General features: G+C 31.4%; 2 protein-coding genes across 3 annotated transcripts; both read right to left on the bottom strand.

The window, feature by feature from the left end:
* Positions 1–37: 37 nt before the first annotated feature.
* LOC140885519 (rust resistance kinase Lr10-like) lies at positions 38–3,285 on the bottom strand. 2 transcript variants are annotated; one of them, XM_073292499.1, is made up of 4 exons: positions 2,400–3,285; positions 1,851–1,871; positions 1,703–1,741; positions 38–1,585 (listed from the first exon to the last, which is right to left on the bottom strand). In XM_073292499.1, exons 1-4 carry the CDS (start codon positions 3,217–3,219, stop codon positions 519–521), a joined length of 1,947 nt encoding a protein of 648 aa, XP_073148600.1. In that variant the 5' UTR covers positions 3,220–3,285; the 3' UTR covers positions 38–518. The 2 variants fall into 2 exon arrangements, with proteins under 2 accessions (XP_073148600.1, XP_073148601.1); XM_073292500.1 differs by lacking the exon at positions 1,851–1,871.
* Positions 3,286–5,991: 2,706 nt separating this feature from the next.
* LOC140882916 (putative RING-H2 finger protein ATL21A) lies at positions 5,992–10,439 on the bottom strand. The gene is made up of 2 exons (XM_073289179.1): positions 9,696–10,439; positions 5,992–6,594 (listed from the first exon to the last, which is right to left on the bottom strand). The coding sequence occupies exons 1-2, from the start codon at positions 10,375–10,377 to the stop codon at positions 6,155–6,157; spliced, it is 1,122 nt and encodes a 373-aa protein (XP_073145280.1). The 5' UTR covers positions 10,378–10,439; the 3' UTR covers positions 5,992–6,154.
* Positions 10,440–14,774: the final 4,335 nt, after the last annotated feature.

The following is a 14,774-nucleotide window of genomic DNA, read 5'->3' as shown; positions in this document are numbered from 1 at the left end:
GAAAATAGAATCTTGTAAGCGTTTACCAATAATGTTAGATGAACTTTATGATATTTGTTGAGGTTTATTTTTTTGGAATAGCAAGCATCGTAAAATATCTAGGCAAAGTTTGTGTTTATCAAAAGATTCGAGTGGCACATGTTTGCGGGATTTGAGAGTGTGGAGTAAGGCCTTGTTGCATGGTGGTGTATGTACCTCGGGATCTTCGTTCTAAGAAGGATTCTTTGGGGGTGAAATGAATATATGGTGTTTATCTCTCGCGAGTTGATCTTTTACATTGGGAGCTAAAGAAGAGGACTCTCCATAATTAAGAAGATACGTGATACCAGAACTAAAAAGGCAAGAGAGTTGGGTCCGTTGATGCTGCTGCAGCTATTCTGGGTACGTGATTTTCGTCCCCTTCTCGGGGCAGGCTTATTTGTTTTATAGTGGGTTGGAACCAGCCATTGGTTTCATACTCTCTATTCGAGCACACCTGCATTGCTGCTGAGAAGCAAAACTGATTAAGGTACTCTCCTTCACAGACATTCTTGATCCTTTTGCACAGCCATGAAAGGCCTTGGTGGCATCTTTAGTTCAGCATCATTCTCGAGCATCTCGACTACTTTATTCATCGAGGGGCGATCACAGGGCTTCATCTGGATGCACCACAGTGCCACCAACATAATCTTCTTCACCATCCTCCTTTGTTCTTCTGTTACATCTTTAATCTCCATCTCCTTTCCTGCGTGAATTTGGTCGTATATCCATGAAGGGAAGTATATTTGGCTCATGTCTTCAGCAAATGGATTCAAATTCTTCCTCCGACCGGCCATTTCCATCATCAACATCCCAAAACTATAAACATCAGCCTTGTATGATACTCCTCCAATATTCTTGTAGAACATCTCGGGAGCCATGTAACCTATGGTCCCTCTTGCTGCTGTTAGGTTTATCACGCTATCCGCACCAATCGGGTGCAGCTTTGCAAGCCCGAAATCCGAGATTTTTGGGTTGAAATTCTCATCGAGAAGAATGTTGTATGGTTTGATGTCGAAATGCAGGATCTGCATTTCGCACCCCTGGTGTAAATACTCAATCCCACGAGCCACCCCAAGGGCAATGTCGAACATTTTTCCATATTCCAGCAAGAGAGATTCTCCCATTTCTTGGTTAAAAATGTATCTGTCAAGCGAGCCATTTGGCAGAAAGTCATACACTAAGCCGCATTTTGTTCCTTCTATGCAAAAACCAATGAGTTGCACTATGTTTACATGGTGGATGCGCCCGATTGTGCGGACTTCACTGATGAATTCTTGCTCACTAGCCATGGATTGTGCCATCATCTTCACTGCAACATAAGGGCCGCTTCGAAGCTTTCCTTTGTACACTGTTCCATAACCTCCTTCCCCGAGTCTGTGTGTGAAATTGTTGGTCATTTTCTTGATCTCAGAGTAAGCATACTTTATGGTAGTTGCGTTGTTTTGATCTCTTAAAAAGTCTTCAATGGATTCATCCGCTGATAAATGCCTTCTTCTCCATTCATGCACCACTAGTTTCATTAAAAATAGGAATCCTAGCACAAATCTCAGGAAAAAATATGGAACTGCATGCATAATCATGAGTAGCAAAGAGTCAAGAATGTATCAAGAACACAGTGTCCCTGATTTATCTACTTTCAACGCCTGAATCTTGAAATTAAATAACATGAATAAAATCTTACCTACTGTCACGAGTACGAGTGAAACTAACAAATTTGTAGCTGTCAAAAAGAACAAATCAAGAAATAAGAGCACAGAAACAAAAAATTAAATGTTCAAGGGAAAGACTTTTAAAACAAACAGTGGAGAGTGGGCAAACTAAATACTCACCTGTCCAGTAATCAAATTGACCTGCATTTTCAAGGAAAACAAGCAGCAGCAAATTAGTGTAAATCTCAATCCATAACCCGCGAGAACTTTGACCATTAAGTAATAAAACATTAAACAACGCTAGAACTTAGAAATTCAGTTCAGTTCTGTTTCGTTTTTTTGTTTTTTTAATGGAAGTTAAGTAATTTCAATCACATAATAGATAACAAATCATGGCGAAATCTCTAATTACCAATGTAACTCAATTAGTCACCACTGACTTATTTCTGTTATCAATTACACTTTCTTATGATAAAGCATGAAAATCCCCATAGTTTCATCTTATCCTATGTCATCTTGGATTAGTTCAGAATCACACCAAGGAAATCTTGCTATCAGATCCCAACTAGCCAAACCCGAAAAATTAGTGTGATCTAGGTTGGAGAGTCTTTAAATTCTTGGATAAAATTATAACTAAAGCAATATGCCACACCAATGCACGGATAAAACAAAGTCCAGAGCAATAAATTTAAAAAAATAAATTCAAGATCAAAGTTAAAAAGATTCTACCACATGATCCAAAACCAAGTGCTGAGAGTATCACACCCTCACTGCAGTAGGGTGTGCAACGAGTAGTATTTCCTTCAAAGCTGCAACTTTCTTGGCCTTTCATACACTTATCACAAACAACACTAGACCAAGAAAACTCAAACCCATATGCCAAGCCACCATAAATACTATTTAAGGAATAACCATCAATCCCCGCCCCTTTAAATGAGGCATGAGTTATCATATTAACTCCACAAGACTCCTCTAAGTCTGATGCAAGAACCCCATCCCCAACGGGCCCAATCATAACATAACTATAAACATCTGAAGAATTCAAGAAAATGTCACTCCCGTTGCCACAGAGAGGAGCTTTCACGTACTTCAAAGATCTTATAGGAGCCAAACAATAGATAAAAGCTACAGGAATGTTCCAATATAAGAAGTCGTCGAATATGATTGAGGGAAAATCATCATCATCATCAATGGAAAAATCCGGACATGAGGATAAATTATCCCCATACAGGCCAGGATCAACTAGCCTCACCGAGAAATTAGAGTAGTTGATGTCTTGAACGTAAAATATTTTTGAATTCACACTGAATATGGTATGATTATTCTGGCAACCCAGCTCAAAACTGGGATTGGGGTATCCACATGATTCGGGATCACCCTTTAATCTGAAAGGGAAGCTTATGCTGACGCTCCCACAAGATGATGAAGAGCATTGTGAAGTGGGATTTTGCTGGGCTGTAGAATTGGATATCCAAGAAGGTAAGAGAATCGCCGCAAAAATGCAAAAAAGTAAGAGAATCGTCGCAAAAATGGCTGTTTTGAAGCGCATTGTTTGGAACTCGGATGGAAAGCAAGGTGATATTATTTGATATCGTTCGATTTGCGAGTGGAGAGGGTAAAAATGAAGAATATCACAAAAATTTCGACGAATGAACTGTGAAAATCAAGATTAAAAATAGAGGGATTTTCCAAAATGGGTAATCAATTTTGGTAAGTTTATTCTTAAAAAAAGCCTTTAATTCCAAGATTGACATTTAAAATATTTTTTTTATATACTAGCCTTCTTTTAAACTCTTTTTACATAAACACAAAAAAAAACATATTTATTTATTTATTATTATTTTTATGACATGAGAATCCGCAACCGTTACCTTTCGAGCGCACTGGATAAACGCTGGACTAACGCAATAGCTTGCAAACTACGTTAGCCAAATAAACTTTATCTACTCCACCAACTTAGACATCTTCTTGAAGACAATCATAGAAGTACAAGTTCATTATTAAAATATGTGAGTCAATATATAAAAGTTAAGAAACAACTAAACATATAATAAATAAATTTTTTTTACCAAAATTAATAGTAAAATAAAAGATAAACGATCATTTTAAAGAAAATTAATTAATTAATTAAAGAACAATTCTTATTTTGATAAATAGTGCGAGTTTAAAAAATTCATTTTATTAATTTTATAAATAGAAGATAAATACCGTTATTTGAAACTTTTTTGTTCAAAGAAAATAGAATATAAATAATAATAATAATATTTAATAAAAGAATAAAATTAAAATATCGATGAAGACGAGAATACTAAAAATTACATCATTCAAACCAAATTAATAATACTCAATTTTATATTTTTAAGCATCTAAATTAATTGGTGAATTGTTAATAAAAATTTAAAATTGAAATAACGATAGGAATAATATGAAATATGGAAAAGAAAAATATGATTTTGTACCACCATTGAATTAAACATATTAGACTTCAAAAATAAAATGAAATTTTAATAAAATCAGCTAATTGAAAATACATATGAACTTCACATAAACTTAAATTTTTTGTAACTGTTAAAAAAATATAGAATATAAATGAAAAAATTATGAATTAAAAAAATGTCGAAACTACCTATATGCTAGAGTCTAGACTATGTTACAAAATTTATTATCCATAAAAACTTGTATTTCAGAATTATATTATTAAAAATTTTAAATATATAATTTCTAAATATGAAAAAACAAATCTTAATAAGTCTCGAAAAAAAATATTAACAAATAAACACAAACATATAACTAAGGAATTTAAGTCCTAGTCCATCTCAAGAGCGTATTTTAGGATTATTATATTAAATAAGACTATATTGTGAAAAATTTGACGAATAAGGCTATTTTTTTTAAAAAAAAAAGCCTTTGAGAAGATCTAAAATAGAATTCTCTTAAAAATATAATTATTTTTGGTGAATATAACGGTTCAATTTTGTGACGTCTTCTATTTGAGTCATTCCTAAAAAAATATTAGTTTTTTTAATACTAAAGTATGAACATTTATTGTATATGGATAAGAAGATGTGTCTGAAAGATGCGTCTCACGAAAAACTTACTCTAGAAATATTGACAATGACCTTTTCTTCTTAGTCTAATCATTGGAAGAAAAGGTAATTTTTGGTGACTCTAATATTAATGTATTAGATTTTTGATTTATTAAGAGTTAAATGAGAATTTTAAGGGAATGATAAAAATATATGAATTGTATGTTTGGAAATTTATATATCAGATAAAGTTACGAATGATTGCTTTTATTTTGAGAGTAACATTTTTATTTTTTTTCTTTTTTGGAAAATACTTACAAACTTTGCTATAACGTATACAAGCTTGTCATGTTGATTAAAATGAGTTTAAAGAATGATGCAATATGATTACCTTGACACCATTATCATAAAAAAAACAAATGCATGTATCTTTTTCAAATAAGGAAAATGCTATATGAGGATTACAAATTAGATTACAAAATGTAATTTAAATTACAAAATTATTTCTACACTTTATTTAGAAACAAATCTTTCAAAAGTTGTATTTAGGATAATTTTGTAATTATAAATGTAATTTATAATCACATTTATACATGTAGCTTTAAAAAAATTATTTTCTCAATTTAGACTATAGAGAGTCATCACGAGAAAAAGCGACTTTGAATTATGGCGAGTAGGGTGGTCCAAACATAATCGCTTTCAGTGAACTTCTATTAGTAAGTCAAGAAAGTTTTGGACACCAAAAAATAGATTTCTATGTTTAAAAAAAATTCTTAAAAAAAAAAATCGCACCAGAACGCGCTTTCCCGTCTCTAATCTCGAAATTTTTCTACGCTCGCTATACATAATTTTTCAATCAAATGAAAAGAAAATTTTTTTAAAAAAAAAAAAGAAAAGAAAAGAAAGAAAAAAAAAATTCCTTGAAACTATCTTCTGACTGCATTTGGTGGCACTCACTAAAATAAATGATGTAGTAACCAACAAAGAAAATTAATATAATTCATACAATAAAACTTGATGTTACAACATATTTTTCTTACGGGAAAGATGTTGAATAGCAGCGTAAGAAGAAAAAAATTGTGACATTTTTTCCCTTTTTTTGTTAATTCGATACTACCATTTAGGTATTATCCAAAAGACCGATCCAATTATAACTACGATTTACAATCTAATGGTTCAATGATTTGTCATATCGATTCTTTAATATTAATTAAACTTATGTGTTAAAATATAGATCATTAGATCCTTGATTTGAACAATATCCTAAAAATAGAATCTCATTAACCACCCTCTTACCCAAACAATGTCCCCGACATCACAAAAACAAACTACATACATTACAATGTTTATTAAATTATATTTCTTGTCCATCTCGAAGTTATCCATCCGAAAGGCTACAAATTAATTTTCTTCCAAAAAACATAAAATTAAAAAAAAAGAAAAAAAAACCCAAAATCCTCAAGAAGTTTGAATATCAATGGACGTGCATTTGGAGTTGGGAGACTTCCTGCAAACGGGGCACGAAGCATTCAACTTGAGCCACTGGTCTACACAATCTGCATGAAAGCAATGCTGACACTGTGGTATACTTCTCAGTGTCTCCATAGGCTTGTATTCGGACAAGCAAATCGAGCAAATGCTGTCATTAATGGGCTTAGGCAAGCGTCGGCTTTCCCCTAAGATCATTTTCGGGTACGATTCGATGGTCGAACCGTCGAGCCCCCGCGTGGTGATTATAGTTTGTGGCACCAAATGAGCGGATGTGTCTACAATCGGGAGGCGCCGCCCGGTGAAGCGCTTCACCTTGCTGCAAAGGCAGCACACAAATCCCACTAGGAAAAGGAGCGCAGGCACGCCCGCCCCCGCGATTATGGCGTAACGCGCACCTCTTGGAAGTCCTGCATGGGAAAATCAGATTTTGTAAATCTTGATCAGTCGATATGTATAGATGATCTTAGGTTTTGATCACAAGCCTATAAGTTGTTTGGAGGCTCCAAAAATTAACATATGGCCCTTTTCCATTGATTTGTTCACATCTTGGCCCTTGGTATATATATATATATATATTTGAGCTAACAAGAATGAATTCATTGTTGAACCGAATCCAGATTAGTTAAGGTAGATCTAATAAGAAGTTAGATGGGGTTGGCCTATGTTCTTGCCCGGTCTGGACGAGTTTTGAGTATCTCGTCTCAAAATAGGTAGGGTTAATTTGTCTCATCCAACGGTTAAAACTACGTACAGAGTAACACACCGTGTGTAGCATATTCGTTTGATAGCGCTTGATATATAAAAGATATGCATGAGGAAAAGGTCAAGCTAAACAATATATGGCCAAAATTAATTTAGGGCGTTGACAATGAATGAAAACTCCGCGTATGATATATATATATATGCCATTCAAATGATATGGACAGATGAGGAATTTTTTTTTCTTTCGGTCTTTTGTTTTTGTTTTGGAGTTGGATAGATGATAGATGAGTTTGAAACCAAAAAAAATGCAACAATTTTCGCGCCATAATAAATGCATGAATCACCATCGTCATTTCTAAAAATAAAAAATAAAAATTAATTCATTGCGTGTGCTAGACTTTCTATGAAAAATAATATTACTGACATAAAAACTAATATTTTTTCATAAATCAGATCAGATCCGTGAGATGAGTGACATACGAACTTTTTGTGAACGGGGAATATGGAAAATCCCATATAACTCATTAGAGAATAATTTGAAAACAATTTCAGAAAAAAAAGAAGAGCTTCTTTTTTCCATCAAGTCTCCGCATTATACGGCGAGTTTATTGAGTGAAGTTAATTCTCTTTTTCCTAATTTGACTCTGTCAACTTATATATATTTTAAAATACTAATCTCAAATATAATAGTGATCTTAAACATTGCTTATATTAATATTAGTTTAGACGATTAATCAGTCATTTGATGTTACGATAAAAATATATATACACTAGTTGATCGAGTAATTGTAAATTGTAATAGTCAGTCATGCTGGCTGTTTACCTTATATTAAAACTCCGATCAAACTATGTACTTTAAAAATTCATTCAAATAGAGTGGAATAAAATATTAATTATATATTAGCTAAATAGATAGATACATCATACAATTTCGATGTGTTTCCGTGAACCGTTTGTGGGGTTGGCTAGAACCAAGATTCTAAGAGTTTACTTTGTAATAAATGGTTGACCAAGTCTACAGCTTATTTTTAGGCACCGTTTGATTTGAGTGATAGGATAAGTAATCCATAGATAAGTAATAAAATGTAAATTAAAAATAAATAAGAAAAAATAGTTAATACATTATTTGATTTGATGGATATATTATAATTTATTTGATTTAATTGATGTAAAATTATTAATTAATAAATAAATAAATAATATGACGAAAATAAGGCGAAATTAATTGAGATAAGTTATACATATATTAATAATACATCAAACCAAACAATGCCTATCTATACTTTACTAATTAAATTTAATTTGGAGTTTTTTTTTTCATTTTAAGAAAATGAATATCCCTAGTCCACTCCACCCTGCCCCAATCAGGGATGGAAATGATAAAAATATGCTTTGCAATTTTCTATAAATACAAGTAATTAAATAAGTTTCAAGTTTATATATATATAAATAGCTTCAAAAAAAAGTATATAAAATATTACTTAATTAATTACAACACTGAGTAAAATAATTGAAAAATATTATTAAATGTGGAAACATTATACATAGTTGTATATTTAGGACATGACAAAGGAGAAAAATATAATCTATAATTTGGATAGAGGGAGTAATATTATTTTTAATATAATATATTTTTCTGAAACTTACGTTGAATTTAATTTAATATCGAGTCCTTTTGACTTTGTGGTTCCTGGGTGCAATCATTACAGGACGCACCACCGTTTTAATGCCATTAATTGTGCTTATCACCTGTAATTTGCTCATTAATGAATCTTATAAATTTCCTATATTTAGATTTAGAGATAAGTTTATTTTAAGTGTTTTTAAATATCCAATCAATAAAAAATTTAAAAATTATTTGTAGAAAACGAAAAATATTTAAAATACACCGTTGCTCATAATTTCAGTTTTGATTTTTGACTGAAAGTACTCAAGTTTAAACAACACGTAATAGTATGTCCTAGCTTATCTCCGTTAATAATTTTATTTTCTTCACCCCAATTATCTACGTGTTCTTTTATTGTTCTAAATATACCATTCAATTTTTACATTAAATAACATTTCCTCCTGTTTTTACTAATATATTTTTATTAACTAAGTATTAAAAAACATACCACGAATTTTTTAATAAGTTAAATAATGATAAAATTTGAAGTTTGACTATAAACTTTGGTCCCATTAATGTTTTGAATAGGTGAGATGGCATGAATTGATGCTTCCATCCATTATTAGTGAATGATAATAATTTTGATATAAAAATTAATATTTTTCTTATGTTTTTTTTTTTATAAAAAAAGTCCGTCCCACCAAATTAAATCATAAAACGGTGTCGGAGTTGTAAGAGTTGTGAAAATTTTGGAAGTGAGGTTAGGGTTGGCAAAAAATACCGAAATGCCGTCATGATACCGTATTTATTGTACCGAAAAAAAATCGAATATATCGAAAATTTCGTATTATCGGTATAAGATTTTCGAATTTTCGGTATTTCGGTATACCGAAAAAAAATCGGTATACACGGTATCGGTACGATACCGTGTATATCGATAATTTTTTTTAAAAAAAAGTAGAAAAAATCGACATACACGGTATCATACCGATACCGTATCGAATTTTGGTATTCGGTACGGTATCGGTATGAATTTATGTCATACCAAAATTTTGATATACCGACATAATTTTCGGTACGATATCGGTATCGAAAATTTCGATACGATATCCAGTATATCATACCGAACCACCCCTAAGTGAGGTAGTGTTGAAGTGGTGTTATCTCAAAGAAAATTTTGAAAGGTACATAATAACTTACCGCGGCGAGTACCATAACTGCATTCAATATCTGCACTGGAGTTGCTCTTCAGCCCGCACCGCCCACCTCTCGACTCGCACCGCCCGCACTGCGGCGTGCCCCAGCTGAGCAAGATATCTTCGCTCAGATCCGACGTCTCCAATTGTTCGGGAAACGACCACTGAACCGGCACATCCACCGTCGATATCAGGCTACACTTTGATGCCAAGAATGAAATAGCCCTCTCAGAAGACGACGCGAAAACCGTGTAATTCTGACCGCTCAAGCATCCGATGGGGTTTAGCTTATACTTTGTGTAATCGAACGTGCAATTGAAGAAGGAAAAGCTCTGATCGAAATAGCCAGAAAACGGCGACCCGGAAAGGTTGAAGGTGAGGAGGCGTCTGGGGAGGCAGCCGTCGGGATCGTTGAGCCATATGTGTTGCATTCGGTAGTCTATGGCTTGGACTGTGAATTGGCCTGAGTTTGGGAGCTCCGTAACTGTTTGATGTGATGCGTCACAGGAAAGATTGAAGCCTGGGTAGCCGCATGATTTGGGTTGAAGATTTTGGAGCTGGAACGGGAACCGGATCATGGGTTCTCCGATACGGCAGGAAGAATCAGAACAGATTTCAGAAAATGAATATCTGACGAATAGAAAATTGAAGAGAAAAAAGAAGAGGAGGATTTTGGTGGAATCCATGGGAGCTGGTTGAAGCTTTTCCACTTGGAAATACAGAGAAAACGGGCAATGGATCACTAACAATTTTCTTGAAGTGTTTAATATATGCCACCTAAAATATAAAAAATGAACTATTTTTTTTAATAAAAAAATATGATTATATAATGTTGAATTATTTATAATTGTGACGGAACAAATTCAAACATTCTTTCACTAAAAAAAAAAAATAAAGTACTTTAAATAAATTAATTAAAAAAAGTAAATCAAATATAAATTAAAAAAATAAAAGCCACAACAAATTAAGAATATATTTGTAATATTAAAAAAAGTCTCACCAAAGATAGTTATTATTATGCTCTCTCCCTTTATATATATGTATATTGTAATACATGTAATTCTTTATCAATCATCCCATATTTAATATCAAATATATTTTTAAATTAATTTCAAGATTTTATTTAATATTAAATAAAAATCTTACAATAAGATTTAAGATCTTATAAAACAAAAAAGTTATTACGACTCTCTTCGTCCTGCCCCTTTTGACCGGACATGAAGCCGAAGTTAATAGGCTTTGTTTTAATATTATTTAGCAGTGATTAATAACGCATGTTTTAAGTTAAGAGATAGGAGGAAGATATTATTTATAAAAGATAATTAATTTTTTAAATATATTTTATTAGCTATTTTTTATTTTATTTTTTAAATAAGGGCTTTAAAACTATTACGAAAACCTAAAATATTGATAATTATTAATATCTAATATATATGATCTGGTTTAATGGTTCATTTATTTTTTTTAAAAAAACATATATTAATTATGTATCACTTCAATATTATTTAAATTTATAGATTGTAGATTTGAATTCAACGCAATAATCCAAGAAGTGCAACGTGTATTATTTTAATTGGGGTCGCTTCCTGTGCTAAGTCCAAGCGCTCGTATTTTATTTGAAAATTATCATAGTATGTGCTTCCTTAATTGTTTTTTCTTCTTTTTATTTTTGTATTCTTCGTCATTCTCTGTTAATATACTTTTATAAATTTATAATTATAATTATGAAATTTGGCTATCGACATAATGACATATGAAAACCAAGTCAATTGCATCTTTTAACAGTGTTTTAAGGTAACATACAACCATTCAGAGTTTTTTATTGTTTGATTTGACTAATTTGTTGTTCATCAATCATAAAATTACTAGGCATGCACACGATATTTGTTCAAGTAATTTTGTTTTTTTGTTTTTGTTTTTGAAAAATTAGCTTTTCAAACATAGACAACGGTTTTCCAAATAGATTCAGAGGAGAATTTTTTCTCCACTTTTTTATGGGTTGTTATTTTTTTATGACATGAGAAACCTCAATTACTGTCCTTCGATATACACCGGGTAAAACCCAGGGTAACACAATATTATTATAAATGTATTGTTAATATTTTCAGTAGTTTAAAATATGAGAACTATATATGTAATTTAGTTTGATGTCACATTGACCGACTAAATCGGTTATATACATAAGTCAAGTTCAATAAATAATATAGATAAATTTTAACTCAAATATTTGGAATAATTTTAAATATATATCACCATTTTAAAATGTTTATAATACAATTTTAATCATATATAAGGTGGAAAACTGGAAATTGATGGAAGCAGCTGGCTAGTTTCCATAGCCGTGAAAATGAAGGACGAAGACTATCGGTTAATATAAGCGAAAACTGTTAATTCAATTCAACACAACCCTTTTTCTCTTTATTATTATTCAACACATCGCACTTTGATCAATTCAAATGCGTAATTGAGGAGTCCCTTGAAAAACAAATTTTAATATATTTTATTAATTATTATGATTAATCGTTTTCTGCTTAAATGTAATAAATCGTGTTTTGAGAAAATTAAAATTAAGTAAGTTATGAAATAATTCAATTTTTATAAATAAAATTGTAGAAATTAAAACTATTATTCTTAGAGTTGATGAGTTGAAGTCAGTTCTATTTCTATATATAAATTACAATAACATTAAATAATGTATTAGATTTAAAATGATCAAAACGTGGTACGTCACTCCGTCACATAAAAATATCAACTCCGTCGCATAAAAATATCAAAACATTGACAACCAAATGCAGCAGAACAATCAATGCATATGGCTACTTTGATAAACTATAGAATCTCAACATCAACTAATTAATTAATTCCAAAATATCTACCACAGACCTATATATAAATTTAAGTTTAAAAAAATGAAATTCAATACATTGATGAGACACTAGTTGAAATCTCAAATGGAAATGGACCATAAATGGCTTTCGTCCCTCTCGTGATTTCTCACTAGGGTGAGCATTATTTTGGTTAAACCAAATTAATCAACCGAACCGAATGAATTTGGAAATTCGATTTTAGTGTTAAAAAATTTCGGTTAATTCGGTTTGGTTTTCGGTTTTCGTCTTCGGTTAAATCGGTTAACCGAATTATAAATAATTAAATTTGAATTTTTTTATTAGGCTTTATATATAATTTATAATATTTTTTAATCGGTTTATATTTAATATTGTACTTAATTTTTGTTATTATAACTTTTTTAAGTTTAATGTGTTTTATTATGATAAAAATATCATATTTCAATCATTAAGTTTATAAATTTTTTTATTTTTTATTTTATTTTGTAAAAATTTCGGTTAATTCAGTGACCGACCAAATTAACCGATTTTAATTCGGTTCGTTTAAATCGGTTTTAGCATAAATTCGGTTCGGTTCGGTTCGGTTAACCTAAAAATAATTCGATTAATTCGGTTCGGTTTTTGACCGAATTAACCGAATGCTCACCCCTAATTCTCACTAGTTGTCAGACGGGCCGGCTCACCAAAAACCAATCGTTTGGAGGGTCGAAGGCTTGTCAGCCCACCATCCCAGCGGACTGAAAATCCACAACCCAACTCAACCCAACCCAATTCAAGGTGGGTTGTGGCCCGTGGGTTAAGCGGATCGGCCTGCGGGTTGGCTCACTACAAATAAAAATAACATAAAAATCATTATAACTAATTATAAATTTTATTTCATAAATAAAAATTAATAGAAACATATTAAAAAAAATTCTAATTATTGATTTCATACGTGTAAATTTTATACAAAGTAATTAATACAAAAAAATTTCACAACTTTCATTAAAAAATACATATATCAACATAAAGTAAAAAAAATAAAAATTAAAAAAATTCAACAGGACCGCGGGCCAACCCAGACCCGCTTAGGCCCACCTTTATTGGGTTAAATTTTTTTTAACCCAACTCACTTAAATTATGTGGCTGGACGGGCTGACTTGACCCTACAAGCTTAAGCCAAATTGTCGGCTCTACTACTTACAACGAATGACACCTACGTAATTTACTTATTTTATTTAATGGGCTTTAATAGTTTGTGGGTTTGGAAGCCCATATTTGTACTATTGATTAGTTTATGAAAGGAATATTTTATTCCTTAAAATCATTCTAGTTTGAAAAGAATTTATTTAATATCTTTTGCCTTTCTTGGATATGAAGTAATTTTATATAAGTTATTCATTTCCTTGAATAACTTGATTTAAGATATGATTAAGTTTATCATAATATTTATTATCTTATCTATAATGATTTAATTTCATTATTATGTAGATTTGACTTGATAAAAAAGGAACAAGATCTAGAGAATCCTATGTCTACAAGGAAACATCTACAAGGAAGGATTCTAGTCTATATATTGGAGATAGACAAATAAATTGAAAAACGGATACATACGAGAGAACTGAAGATCTTCTGAAGACTTGTCTCGGTCATGATTGCTTGAAGCCGTGAAGAACACTCGAAGATTGTTGATCGAATAGTGTTATTGTCTCACGTGTTTTGGCTTCAAGTTTTTCTCCTTACTTCGTTTTCATTATTCTATTTCATATAGAATGTTTTAGGAGAACTTTTACTCTTTATTTTTTCACTTGTTTTGAGAAATTGAATTTTACAGTAATCACTAGTTTTAGTGTTTGTAAAACTCTTTGAATTATTTTCTAGTGAAGTTTTGCCCTGAGGCGCTGCAAGAGTATTTTATACTCTTGCTTATTTATCTGAGTCTATTTATTTGGTTGCTTATTTATTTTATTTACGCTTTAATCATATTCCGCTGCAAATTACTCAAGGTGTTATTGTAGGTGTTGTCAACACCTTGTGACAACACCTCAAACAGTTTATGTGCAACCCCTATTCCCTTACAAGTGGTATCAGAGCCATATTCTTGATACACTAAGAAGTGATCTTGGTTTTTTTTATTTATTACAGGGAATAAGATGGACTCATCGTCTGTTGCGAACTCGTTCCTGAAACCTCCGGTCCTTGATGGCACGAATTACGCACTATGGAAGAATAGGATGCGATATACTATTAAAGCAATG

This window comes from Henckelia pumila, chromosome 2 (assembly GCF_033568475.1).
Source record: "Henckelia pumila isolate YLH828 chromosome 2, ASM3356847v2, whole genome shotgun sequence".
NCBI classification, from domain to species: domain Eukaryota; kingdom Viridiplantae; phylum Streptophyta; class Magnoliopsida; order Lamiales; family Gesneriaceae; genus Henckelia; species Henckelia pumila.
Note: the sequence above shows the minus strand (reverse complement) of the source record. Positions and strands in the feature narration are given on the sequence as shown.

Excerpts from the sequence above, each read along its gene's own strand:
- LOC140885519 (XM_073292499.1), bottom strand. The coding sequence starts at position 3,219 with ATGCGCTTCAAAACAGCCATTTTTGCGACGATTCTCTTACTTTTTTGC. Across the intron at positions 1,742-1,850 it reads TCAATTTGATTACTGGACAG|CTACAAATTTGTTAGTTTCA; the intron begins GTGAGTATTTAG and ends TCTTTTTGACAG. Across the intron at positions 1,586-1,702 it reads ACTCGTACTCGTGACAGTAG|TTCCATATTTTTTCCTGAGA; the intron begins GTAAGATTTTAT and ends TTATGCATGCAG.
- LOC140882916 (XM_073289179.1), bottom strand. The coding sequence starts at position 10,377 with ATGGATTCCACCAAAATCCTCCTCTTCTTTTTTCTCTTCAATTTTCTA. Across the intron at positions 6,595-9,695 it reads CAGTTATGGTACTCGCCGCG|GACTTCCAAGAGGTGCGCGT; the intron begins GTAAGTTATTAT and ends TTTCCCATGCAG.